The sequence below is a fragment of the Bison bison genome, unplaced genomic scaffold (genome assembly GCF_000754665.1).
Source record: "Bison bison bison isolate TAMUID 2011002044 unplaced genomic scaffold, Bison_UMD1.0 scf7180017864483, whole genome shotgun sequence".
Classification (NCBI taxonomy): domain Eukaryota; kingdom Metazoa; phylum Chordata; class Mammalia; order Artiodactyla; family Bovidae; genus Bison; species Bison bison.
The window spans coordinates 258832-272759 of NW_011495043.1; the positions used below are offsets into that span (position 1 = coordinate 258832).

At 39.7% G+C, this 13928-nt stretch overlaps 1 protein-coding gene across 4 annotated transcripts in view; it reads left to right on the forward strand.

Annotated features, from left to right (window-relative positions):
* The first annotated feature begins 6 nt into the window (after positions 1-6).
* Positions 7-13928, forward strand: part of KATNA1 (katanin p60 (ATPase containing) subunit A 1) — a 34436-nt gene continuing 20514 nt past the window's right edge. The window contains exons 1-4 of one of the 4 annotated variants that reach the window (XM_010862545.1): positions 6934-7050; positions 7557-7653; positions 7964-8138; positions 10110-10267. In XM_010862545.1, the coding sequence (XP_010860847.1) occupies positions 7977-8138; positions 10110-10267 (320 nt within the window). In that variant the 5' untranslated portion in view covers positions 6934-7050; positions 7557-7653; positions 7964-7976. The other 3 variants (XM_010862543.1, XM_010862546.1, XM_010862544.1) reach the window with 3 other exon arrangements.

The window sequence follows — 13928 nt, forward strand, 5'->3', positions numbered from 1 at the left end:
GGGGTGGACAGGGGAGGGCCCTCCTTCTTCGCTGCCCGGAACCCCGCTCGGCTCCCCCCCTCCGCCCGGCCGTGGGCGGTTTCCCGAGAGCCTCTGCGCCGCAGGGGAGTGTCGCGGGGATCCCGGACCCCCGTGATCAGGGCTTGGAGGGACTCGGGAGCCTGTGATGCGATCCCGCTGCGCATTCTGCTTGTGAGCCTGCCGTTGCCTGCGCCGAGGTTCTAAGTCCTCGCTGTTGTCGCTGACACCTGTGGCTTGGGTGGCGGTCCTCCTACCTGAGGAATCCTGTCTGGCCGGAGACTTTTGGGGGCCCCTGCCGATCCCATTCTAGGCCTGTGTCGTTAGAGACGTCTCCGGTCGACGAACCTGTTTTTATTTCTTCGCTTTTTTGACACATTCCCCGCCCGAAACCCTCTCCCCTGTGGAGGGGGAAAAAGCAAAAGCCTTGACTTTGGGGATTACGTTTTGTTAGGTAGCTGTGATATTGTTAAGGATGTTGTTTCGTACTTATTTTGGAGCTGGGCATCCTACAGGAGGCTAACGACTCTTTTTGTTTGTTTCAAGTTGGTACCTTTTAGAAAAAAGTATCCCTCGAAACTTTGTTTCATATTGTATATTACGTGGTGATAAAGTTAGAGATGGACGTGGATCCTTAATGCCTTGTGGGGGATAGACTCAAGCCCTCATTTACTCAAAAATAATTTTCTCTTTTAAGTACCAAGTGCCATTTTTATATCAGTTACTAACTTCTGATAACACACTGCTGCACCTCTCTCTTTTGCAAGCACTCATGTATGTCTTCCTCTTTGAAATCAGAGCCTTAGGTACTGCTGAGGACATTCTTAATATTTAGAATATCTTTGCCACATAGTCACAATGCTAGAACGCCAAGGTATCAAGAAAGATTCTTGTGATGTTCATACAGGCCAAAATATCTCAGTGTGCAGTCCTGTTTTCTTTTCCAAAGGAGATGGTTTTTGTAATCAGTGAGTTCTTACACAAAGAAACAGTGGCAAACTCTTTGTATTAACACTTGTATTAATACAAGTATTAACTTGTGACTTGTTTCATGCCTTAAAAAAAAAATAAAGAAGTAGTGCCAATCAACGTGTTTTTTTAATTCATGTTTTCCTTTACTTATTTTTCTTTCAATGACAGTCAACTTTCCAACATTCTTAGACTATGAAAAGCTATATAAAGGTCCTTTATGGCATTATTCAAGTTGCTTTTACATTTTAAAGATTCAGTGCTAGGTCCATAGTCTACAATGGATTCTGCATCTTATTTTGAAACTGGTATCACAGTTCTGACAAATACTAAGGATAAATTTTGGTTTACAACAATGGTTTGGGCTTGTTTGCTTTTTAGCTGCTTGACTGGTTTAAAAGATAGTGTGTCAAATCAGTATGGTCAATATTGATAACATGCTAAATAGGTTCTGCCTGTGGTGTTTATTGATATGGCTTGAATATGGCTTTTAAGTTACATTTTGTTATATTCACTGATTTGTTTTGTTCGAGGTAAACTGAAAGTTTACCAAATACATATATATGTTTCCTTGACCAGGTCTCTCTTGATGCTTTTTTTGTAGTGATAACTTTCTTGTGCTTCTTGAGTATTTATCATATGATGATTATAAAGGTATGAAGGTATGCCATGCTATAATTGGTCATTGGTCACTATTTATTGTGCTTATTTGTAATCATCAGTGACTGATTGTAAATTAGCATTATGGTTGCTTTCATATTCCAGAGATGAACATTCTGAAAATTGCTTCACAGTGTATTGTCACTGCTGAAGTTACACACACTCAGCTTACTGACATGTGTGCGGGAAAATGCATAATTGAGCCTCATCTGTTTTTAATTTAGGACATTAGTTTTGCAGGTAAATATTTTTTAACATTGATACTGATTTTTTAGCCTGTGCTTAATAATGTTCTGCGCTTGTTTCCTCCTACTTAGCAAAGAAAAAAACACTGAGGATAAATAAAATGATATCCCACTAAACTTCAAGGATTTCAAGGTCTGTCTTATTTTTGTATTCAGTGCAATTCCTTGTACCTCAGTATGTGTTCCGTAACATTTCTTGAATGAATGACCTTTGCACATTACAGTAAAAACTGTAGTGAGAGTGGAACCCTGTCTAAGATTCCTTTAAAAATTAAGTGGGCATGGTATCCTGTTTAGGTGTGAAATTGGGAAGGTCCGGTATTTGTTCTGGGCAGAGAACAGAAATCTTGGAACTCAGATATTTGGATCTGTAACCTTTTACAGTCTCTTTGAATGCTTCTTTCCCTAATCCTGGAGGAGTAAAGATACTTTGTCTCTTTATAGAGATACTACAGAGAAGGAAATGGCAACCCACTCCAGTATTCTGAGAATTCTGTGGACAGAGGAGCCCGGTGGGCTGCTGTCCATGGGGTCGCACAGAGTTGAACACGACTGAAGCAGCTTAGCAGCAGCAATACTACACAGCATCGCATCAAGTTTGCTAGAAATTTTGTTGTAATACTGAGTTTTTAGTGTTTGAAATAACTTGACTCTGTTGTTCAGTTGCTAAGTTGTGTCTGACTCTTTGTGACTCCATGGACTACAGCATGTCAGGCTTCCCTTTCCTTCACTATCTCCCAGAGTTTGCTCAGACTCATGTCTGTTAAGTCGATGATGCCATCCAATCATCTAATCCTCTGTCTACCCTTCTCCTCAGTTGAGTTCAGTTCAGTCTCTCAGTCGTGTCTGACTCTTTGCAACCTCATGGACTGCTGCATGCCAGGCTTTCCTGTCCATCACCAACTCCGGGATCCTACCCAAACTCATGTCCATTGCATCGGTGATGCCATCCAGCCATCTCATCCTCTGTCGTCCCCTTCTCCCACCTTCACTCTTTCCCAGCATCAGGGTCTTTTCCAGTGAGTCGGTTTTTCACATCAGGTGGCCAGAGTATTGGAGTTTCAGCTTCAGCATCTCTCCTTCCAATTGATTTCCTTTAGGATTAACTGGTTTGATCTCTGTGCTGTCCTAGAGACTCTCAAGAGTCTTCTCCAACACCACAGTTCAAAAGCCTCAATTCTTCAGAACTTAGCCTTCTTTATGATCCAAAACTCACATTCATACAGAAAGACTGGAAAAATCATAGCTTTGACTATGCAGACTACGGCAAACTAATGACTTTGCTTTTTAATATGCTGTCTAGGTTTGTCATGGCTTTTCTTCTAAGGAGCAAGTGCCTTTTAATTTCGTGGCTTCAGTCACAGTTTGCAGTGATATTGGAGCCCAAGAAAAAATCTGTCACTGTTTCTACTTTTCCCATCTATTTGCCGTGAAGTGAATGGGACCAGATGCCATGATCTTAGTTTTCTGAATGTTGAATTAAAGCCAGCTTTTTCACTCTCCTCTTTCACCCTCATCAGGAGGCTCTGTTACTTGAATTAAAATTTCATGTTGCATCTTACTTAGGTTAAATGAATGAATTTCGTCATAAACTAAAATAAATACTCAGGACATTTAAGGAAAAGGGTGGTTCTTACAGGATCATATAAAGGAAAAACTTACATTTTTTATCCAGGTAAAGTACGCATAACCTATACTTATGGTTATTTTTCTTTTTAATAATCGCTCTTTAAAAACCAGCAGTGTGTTTTTGGACAGTCTCATTTTTATAATTTTACGATTTCATTTTCTATTAATTGCATCAATAGGTAGCGTTTTCAGTTCATTGTGGTTAAAATTTGGTCTGAAGGCTTTTCTTCATATATATTCATTTCTTCAAGTATTGCCAGATACTGTGTCAGGTAGACCCAAATTCTGTCTTCCTGAAGTGTAATTTTGGCAGTGATAAGGATATATTGTTGTTTATTGGCTAAGTCATATTCGACTCTTTGTGACCCCATGGACTGTAGCCCGCCAGGCTCCTCTGTCCATGGGATTTCCCAGGCAAGAATGCTGGCGTGGGTTGCCATTTCCTCCTCCAGGGGATCTTTTTGACCCAGGGATCGAACTTGCATCTCCTGCATTGACAGGTGGATAGGATTCTTTACCACTGAGCCACCAGGGCTTCCCAGGTGGCTCAGTGGTAAAGAATCGGCCTGCCAGTGTGGGGTCGGACATGACTGAGAATGCAGGCACTGGCTAAGGGTATATATTTGGAAATTGAAGATTCCTGTAAACTTACAATGTTGACATTCATTTGAGAAGAGTGTCTTAGAGATGCTAAAAGAATTGGAAAATTTATTTTTTGTCTGACATTTAGATTTTGAGTGGTATTTTAATACATTTTCAGTAAACCCATCATTTCTTTGATAACCAAGAATTTTTAGGTCATTTTTAATGTGGCCTTGGGTTGACTTTACATTTGTTTGTTAGGAAATGCCCATTCATTAACTCCTTAGGAATTTTATCTGAGTAGAAAGAAGTATCCATAACACAGAACCTTCAAAGAAGGCCTGGAGTGACCTCTGTGAGTATTGGGACAGTGAACCCTGGCCCTCAGAAAAACAAAAGGGCAATAATTTAGATTTTTTTTTTTAAGTGGGGGTGGAGTGGGGTGGGGAGGATGAAAGAGCCAGAGTCTGTTTGCTGTCTGTGCTTATCCAGATCAAGGATGTTCTGCCAGCAGGACGTCTTCTGACAGCTTCTAACAGGCCCCAGCTGTGCTCTTCTTACATTGTTGCCCAGACTGGGTGTCGCTCTAGGGCATATGTAGCTTCAGAGCCAAGCAGTGCCACAGCTGCGGTAGGGATGGGTTGAGGATCAGGGAATGTGAGAGAGCTGAGGCTAAGAAACTGGACAAAGGTAAGACATCTCAGTAGTGAGACAGAACCTGGCAGCACTCATTCATTCAGAGATTTCCCGAGTGGCTGCTGTGTGCGAGGCCGCGTGGTGCTGGGGATATATCCATAAAATAACAGAGAGCCATGTCCCTGACCCAGAGCTTTTATTCAGGTGGAAATTATCTGTGTCATGACTCCAGAAAGTCATGGGATTTGTTTGTTGTTTTTTTTTTCCTTTTCTTCTGGACCGCAGATGATCAGTCTTGAATTACTTATAGAGTCAGTTCATAGCTGTATTGCTTCATAACAAATTACCCAAAAACTAAATGGCTTAAAGCAGTAAGCATTTATTATCTCACAGTTTCTTTGGTTAGGCTCTGGGCATAACTTAGTTGGGTGCTTCTGATTCAGAGTCTTTCACAGGCTGTAGTCAAGGTACCAGTCAAGGCTGCAGTTATCTCAAGGGTCGGTTTAGGGAAGATCCACTTCCCCACTCCCTCACGGCATCGTTGGCAGGATTCAGTGTCTCTGGACCATTGGACTGAGGGCCTCAGTTCCTCTGTTGCCCTTGGGCTTCCGTCAGATCTTTGCCTCATGAGGCTATGCATGGTCAACTCGAAGCAGGGTAGCTTCCTTTGGAGTGGTCCAGCCAGAGAGCAGAAGATGGTGAGCAAGGCAGATGTCACAGTGTAATCTCAGAAATGACACTTCGTTATTTTTGTGTATTCTGTTTGTTACAGGCTCAGGTTCAGGGGGAGATGATTACACAGGGGTATGGACACCTGGAGGCAGAGGTCATTGAGAGCCGTCTTACAGGCTGTCTGTGATTATTGAGAGGCATAAGGCACTTCTTTTGTTGTAGTTATTTAACCCTAACCCTACCCTTCATCCTCTTTATCCACTCATATTTCCCTATCTTACCCTCCGTAGACACTGTAATATATTTATTTTCTTGGATGTGTATGTGTCCTTTGAAAAAGTGTTTTATATACCACATATAAACATAACATATTTTTAAGTCTATAAAATGGTATTGGGGATTTAGACCTTGTTCTGTGTCTAAGTTGTTTTGTTTTATTTTTTTTCTCCCAAACCTGTATTTTTTGTTTGTTTTTCGGCCGAGCAGCTTGTGGGATCCTAGTTCCCTGACTAGGAACTGACTCCCCAGGCCCTTGGCAGTAAGTGTCAAGTCCTAACCACTGGAGTGCCAGGAAATTCCCTTAACCCTGTATTTTGATAATATATCCATGTTACTATTTGTACATTTTCTTCATTGCTTCTGTCTGCTACATAGTATTTGTTAGTGCATGCAACATACTTCCTTATCTTTTCCCTAGCAGGAAATAGATTACCTCCAACTACTGGATATCTCAAACAGTTTTGTCATTAACATCCGAAAACAAGTTCGTTGGTGGGTCTCTGTGAAACTTCGCCTGGAATATTTATTGAAAAGTAGGGTGGCAGCATCATAGGATAGCTGCGTACATAATTTTTCTTAAGTACTACCTGATCGCTCTCCAAAATGATTGTAGGAGTTTATGCCCACAAATTGTATATGAGGGGATGTCTTTTTCCCCAAATTCTTGCCAGTACTAATTTTTTTTTTTAATCTAGTAAATGTAAAAGAGGTCTCTCACACTTTATTTGCATTCTTCTATTACTGGTATCTGTACGTGTTAACCATTTGGGTTTCCCCTTCATAAATTGCCGTTTATGTGCTACTCTTTTTTGTATGTAGTTCTTTTGTCCGTTAGTGTGAGGAATTATAAGGTAGATTTTCTGATCTTAGGTTATCCTCGCATTCCTGGGATAAACCTTCTTGATCGTGGAGTATATGTGTGTGTGTTGTGCACGTGCATGCGTGTCCTTGTTGATACATTGTTAATTAGCTAATGTTTTATTTAAAATTACCACATCATGGTCTTAAGTGAAATAGGCTCTGTATTGTTCTTAATTAGTTTTCAAAATTGAGGTGGTGGCTTCCTGGTGGCTCAGCTGGTAAAGAATCCACCTGCAATGCAGGAGACACAGGAGATGTGGGTTCGATCCCTAGGTCAAGAAGATCCTCTGGAGAAGTAAATGGCAACCCACTCCAGTATTCTTGCCTGGAGAATTCCATGAACAGAGGAGCCTGGCGGGCTACAGTCCATGGGGTCACAAAGAGTCGGTCACAACTGAGCGACTAACACTTTCACTTTCTACCTCATAAAAAGTTGACCAGTTTTCCCTTATTTTCTGGACCAATTTTTATGTCATTGAAGTTATCTGCTGTCTGGAGGGTAAGTAAAAACCCACCTATGAAAACCCCGTATCCATATATCCACACGCTACTAAGTACAAAGACTATGCTTGGTTTTTGCATCTGGAAAGTTTCAGGGAAGGTGCAGTTAGCATTTACTGAAGACCTACTCTTTGCCAAGTAGTGTGCTGGCTACTTTAAATAGTCATTTATTCCTCATAGTGCAACTCTTGGAAGTATGGTTACTCAGGAAGTCCCTGGCAGTCCAGAGGTTAGGACTCCACATTTTCACCACTGAGAGCCTAGATTCAATCCCTGTTGGAGGAACTGAGATCCCACAAGTTGTGTGGTGTGGTTAAAAACAAAAAAGAAGTAGTAACAATCCCAATTTACAGATTTAAAAACTAAGGCTCAGAAAAGATAGAGGGCTTGACAAAGGTGGCAGGATTACAGTTCTACCAAGAGTCTTCTAACATCAAAATGTGTTTTCTCTGTTTCACACTGCTTTCCAAAAACAGCATCTAACATTCTACATTTGTTCTGCAGATACTCCATAAGACTTGTATTTCATGCACTGAAGTTACCAACTCAGATCTTTTCCTGCTCTCAGAGATTCAAGGTGGACAAGTGCCTTGAGATGAAGGTCCCCAGTCACGTACCGGGGGACTTTAGAAGGGGGAGGGGTATTCTGAACTGACAAGTTTGGAAGGTAGACATACTGGGAAAATTGGTACTGATCTGAGTGGGACTTTGACACATAGGTAGGGTTTGACTGTGGGAACTAAGAAATTTCTCTGAAGGAGTGGAGATTATCATAAGCAAATGTACAGAGATAGAAAATATAGTGTGTGTGAAAGCAAGCTTCTTCAGGGATCCTTGGAAAGCATGCTTTTAAAAAACTTTGTAGTACTTATTTTGAAAGACTTAATATGAAATGTTTCTTTCTTTTTTAGCTTGTAGTTGAGCATGAGTCTTCTTATGATTAGTGAGAATGTGAAGTTGGCCCGTGAATATGCATTGCTGGGAAATTACGACTCTGCAATGGTCTATTATCAGGGAGTTCTTGACCAAATGAACAAGTATCTGTACTCAGTCAAAGATACATACCTCCAGCAGAAATGGCAACAGGTAAGATTCATGACTGCTGTTTGTTTCAGTGGTTTAAAATACTCAGATTTAAATAGATGGTGCTTTGCAGCTATGCATAAAGACTGTATAATTTATTATATGGATTTGTATATAATGTTACTTAAAACAGTGTGTCATATTCACCATCATCAGTATGATAGGTTCTACTCAATTATTCTAATTTTTGGAATCTAATAGGAATGGTTTTGAAATTTTTTTCTAGATCACATTTTGACCTGGTAAAATTAGAATTGACTTTATTAAGCCATTGTTGAAACTGCAAATGACACCTGAATCTCACATGTACCATATTCCCTATAGAACATTGTAAATCAGACCATACTTGAATCCCATGTGAGGAATTTTAGCCACTGAGGAGCAGTAGAAATTTATGTGCTTGCTAAGTTGCTTCAGTTATGTCTGACTCTCTGCGACCCCATGGACTATAGCTCACCAGGCTTCTCTGTCCATGGAATTCTCCAGGCAGGAATACTGAAGTGGGTTGCCATGCCCTCCCCCAGGGGATCTTCCCGACCTAGGGATGGAACCCAAGTCTCCTGCGGCTCCTACATTGCAGGCGGATTCTTTATCACTGAGCCATGAAGGAAGAAATTTATAGGTAGAAACTATAGAACTTAAACGTCCAGTTGGATGTGTCATTTATAATAAGGTTCAACAATGTCCCAGGAGAGAAATGTTATAGAAATTAATAGTCTTTTTGAGCTGATCTTCTAGATAGAATATTACCTTCAAGTTCTGCTAAACTGCCTTTTTAATAATATTCCATATTTGTCCTTAATTTCTTTAACAGAAAAATAGTCTACCTCTTTGAACTTAACCTCTTTCCTTAAATCTGCCTCTTCATATTTTACATTAGAAGGGGAAAGTATTTTGTAAAGTGTCTTAAATTTGCCAGTGAAAGACTTTTAAGACCTTTTGTTCTTAGGCCAGCAACTTTTACTTAAGAAGTCTAAAGTTTTTTATGAGAATATTTAAATTGGAAATTCCCTAGCTGTCCAGTAGTTAATATTCCACATTTCCACTGTGGGGGACACAAGTTTAATCCCTGTTGTGGGAACCTGCAAGGTACGTGCTATGGCCAAAAATAAATATAAATAAAAGATTGAGTGTGTTTTTTAAAATCTTTCTTGAATTTGTTACAACATTGCTTCCGTTTTATGTTTTGATTTTTTGGCCCCAAAGCGTGTAGGATCTTAACTCCCCAAACAGGGACTGAACCTGCATTCCTGCACCCCCTGCATTGGGAGGGGGAGTCTTAACCACTGGGCCGCTGGGGAAATGCCAAGATTAAATGTGGTTTTAAAAAAAAGCAGAGAGAGAGAAAGGATATTTAAATCATTTAGTTTTAAAACCAAACATTGCTAGCTTCATTTCTTTCATATGTGTATATATGTATATATATGTGTGTATATATGTATGAAATATATATCATTTTAAAGTTGTCAAGGCAGCTTTTAAGAATATATATATAGGTTGTATGTAAATTGAGCCATTTGTCTTCTGAAGCTTTATTTTTCAACCTGTGGGATGCATTCCATTAGTGAATTGTGAAATTAGTCAATTCTGATGAGCGTTTTTAAAGTCAGTTAAGTAGCATAAGAACCATCAAAGCACAACTTGCAGAAGTAATATTTTTGCCAGACTTTAAAGGTACAGCTAACTTTTAAATTTGTTGTGCACTTTGACTTACAATGCACATCGTCACAAGTCAGTGACAATGGCCTAATTAGCCAGAACACTTCATTCATTGTATCAGAATTAATTTTGTAATTAAAAATAAAGAATTTATGAGCCATTATTAAAATTTCAACAAAACATTTTGGTATGGTTTCCTGGATACCTGATGTCAAAATGGAGGCTTCTAGCATTCTTAATAAATGGCCCAACTTAATTTGGCAGTGATTTATTAGTTATAGAAATTTAAAGAACCATATTCTCCTTTGAAATTAGGTTTGGCAGGAAATAAATGTGGAAGCGAAACACGTTAAGGATATCATGAAAACACTAGAGAGCTTTAAACTAGACAGCACTCCATTAAAAGCCGCACAACACGAGCTTCCAGCGTCTGAGGGAGAAGTCTGGTCCTTGCCCGTACCTGCCGAACGAAGGTAAGTGGAGACCCTTTAAGAAACAAACTGACACAGAACTGATCCGCATTGGTCCTGTCCAGGAGGAGGACTGAGGGGCTGAGAGACAGGAATGGGCAAGGGTTTGTTTTTTTAAATACCGTTTGTAACTTAAATTGTGAATTGTGTGATTCTGTGACCCATTTCAGTAAATGAAATTTAGGTAGACATATTCTTTTGTGAATGAGCTCAAAGTAGTAGAGATACACCTTGTGGAAGGAACATGGGGATGGAGACTGAAATATCTGGGCTGTAAGTCTGTCTTTGCCACTGTCTGTAGCTTTGGAAAAGCGTATAACCATTCTAGACCTCAGATTTTGTTATGTAAAGTGAGGAAATTAGACTGAAACGGTAGTTCTCAAAAAGCTGTCACAGAACACTGCTGTTTATCAAGCTACACTGCTGCTAAAATTGAAAAGTGGGCTTTTTAGTTAACAGGAAAAAAAGATAAAATGTTCTCAATTATAGGTTTTATTCTGACATTTTTATTTCCAGATTGCTATTACCTGGTGCCAGCAAATGAACAATTAGTGAAAGTTTCTATTTACTGAAATGCTCAAAAGAGCCAATTATGCTTAGTTCCACTGCATATTTTTTTTAACTGACAGGAGTGCAAGTGGATGTCATTTATCTGTTTTACTCACACAATAGATTTCCTAGTTTGTATTGTGTGTTTAAATATATTAGTGTATAATAGCGGAGAAGGCAATGGCAACCCACTCCAGTACTCTTGCCTGGAAAATCCCAGGGACGGGGGAGCCTGGTGGGTTGCAGTCCACAGAGTTGGACACGACTGAAGCGTCTTAGCAGCAGCAGCAGCAGCAGCAGTGTACAATAGCATTCTACAAAGAACAGTGACTTTCAGTTTCTTTGCCCCTTAACCAGTTTGAGAGCCTTGCATTAAAACATTGCTCAGGTGCTTTTTAGATGTTTAAGATTCTATCATTGCAACTGTTACTCCTTGACTACATTTTATGACAGGTGCTAGGTATTGAGTACTCATGTGGTTCTGAGCACTAATACAGAATACACATGTTATCGTATTTATTTTTCACAATAAGCCTTCCAAATAATTAGTTATATTTTCTCTGTGTTTCAGGTAAAATAGTTGAGATACAGTGAAGTTAGGTAACTTTTCCCCATTATCACAAAACTAGTAGCTGGTGGAGTTAAGATTTGAACCCAGATGTGTGTGGTTACAAAGATAGCACTCTCTGCCATATTGGTCATTCTCAAACCCTAGCATACATAAAGATCTCTTGGTGAACTCATTCAGAATGTGGATTCTGGGGTTTCAATCCCAGAGAGTCGGGTATAATAGCAGGGGAGCCCAGGAGTCTGCAGGCGATTCTAATCCAAGTGGTTGGTGGATCACCCTTTAAAAAGTTCCGTACCGAAGTGTTTCTTCTCCAGTTTAGGATTGACTAATGGGCATTGATTGTTTTTAGCCACTTTCATTTTTTTCAGCTCCAGATACAAGTACTACTATTCTGTTATTGACGGTGATACCTTCTGAATATTTACTACGTTTTACCCTTACTCTTAAGTACTTTTATATATGTGTGTCTGTGTGTGTGTGTGTATATTCTGTTTTATTTTAGAATTCACTAAAAAAAAAAAAACCCTCAAAACTACAGCAGTAGGCTCATTAAAGAAAAACAGGAAAATTCATAAAAGTAGAGATGAAATGATACAGTCATCCTAGTGCAACTTCTAGTCCTTTATACATTGTTTATTTTCATGGTTGTAGTTGTGCTATATCCATAATATATAACTTTGTATCATTTTTTTTAATCCTAATAGTAGACAATTGCTGTACATTTACTGTGTTGCCAAGTACCATGTCAGTTGTTTTACATATATTATTTAATCCTCAAAACAGACTTAGAAGGTAGGTACTAAACTGTTAGCCCCAACTTCTGATGAGAAAACTTAAGCTTAGATAGGTAAAGTACCTTGCTCTTTATAGTTACCTAAACATAGGTGATTTATAAGCCATCTTAGACCCTATTCTTTGCTGTTTTTAAAGGGTTATTTGCTGCACTTTTAAGGAATATAACCTACACTAGTTAACCCCTTTTATCTTATTATAAATAAATTGAAAAATTTTCCACATCTATGTTTACTTTTTCTTAATTTCCAAAGTAGAACTAATAAAAGATGAGTGAAGTTGTGTTTTTATTTTATCTTGCCTATAAATATGTTTTACTCCTGCTTAACTTTATTTTTGTCCCTCCTTCTGGAGAATCATCATTTTCCCCTTGTATTGGTCACTCTGGCTGCCGTAACAAAATCCCACAGACTGGGTGACTTAAACAACAGAAACTTATTTCTCACAGTTCTAAATCTATAGAAAGTCCAAGCTTAAGGTGTGAGCCAGTTTGGTTTCTGGTGAGGAGTCTTCTTGAGTAGCTGACCTCCTCTCTGCATCCTCACATGGCAGGGGAAACAGCAAGCTCTCTGGTGTCTCTTAATAAGGACACTAATTTTTAGATCAGGACCCCACCCTTATGACCTTATTTAACTTGAATTACTTCCTTACTCCAAATGATTACACTGGGGTTTAGGAATTCAGCATAATGAGTTTGGGAGGAATACAAAAATTCAGTCTGTAACAGCACCATAACCCCTTTCTCAGTTACTGGTAAGAACTTTCCAGTGAATAGATGTGCCCAGTGATTATTCAGGTGATTTCAGATTTAATGAACTGTTTGATTGCTGCAATCTTAACAAGAGGAGGCAGGAGGTTTCTCTCTTTGGGGTAGTAGAAAGTTGTTAAATGAGCTTTTCATCTTGAAAAGTCTATAATGATGAGCTGTAGGGTCCCTCCTTATTGCTTCTGGCTTTCTTCCATATTTTGTTCTGTCTCTGATTTTAAACGCCCTGGATAGCTATTAGCTACAAAGTCCTCCTCTTTGACTTTATTTGCTACACCTTTCTGTTTCTTCCTGTAATTTATTTAACTTGGCTTCCTCAGCTGAATATCCCTCAAAACTCTTTATTTTTCTGTTAGTCTTAATCTGTACTCATGCTTGCTGCTGCTAAGTCACTTCAGTCGTGTCCAACTCTGTGCGATGCCATAGATGGCAGCCCACCAGGCTCCACCGTCCCTGGGATTCTCCAGGCAAGAGCACTGGAGTGGGCATTTCCTTCTCCAAAGCGTGAAAGTGAAAAGTGAAAGTGAAGTCTGTCAGTCCTGTCCAACCCTCAGCAGCCCCATGGACTGCAGCCTTCCAGGCTCCTCTGTCCATGGGATTTTCCAGGCAAAAGTACTGGAGAGAGCTTATTCTTTCAACTCTGTTGGGGATTGTAACCATGACATCGCCTTAATTTTAATCCCATTTTAGGAACAGAGTCAGTCGATCCTGCATTCTCTTCTAGTGCTGTGCACAAACATGTTTGTACAAGGAGGTTCATTGAAGGCTTTCAGAGGAACGATTAAAAATAGTATAAAGCCATTAGGTATAATTCTTTTAAACTGTCTTTTAAAAGTCAGCCGAAGTCCCTCAAACATCTTCTCACCTCACTGGATAAAACCCAGTTTTCAGCATGTCCCTCAGCGCCACCCCGTGAGCCCCTGTCCCACCACCTCTGTGGCCTCACTGCTTGCAGTTCTGCCTTCTTGAACGAGTCAGATGCAAGC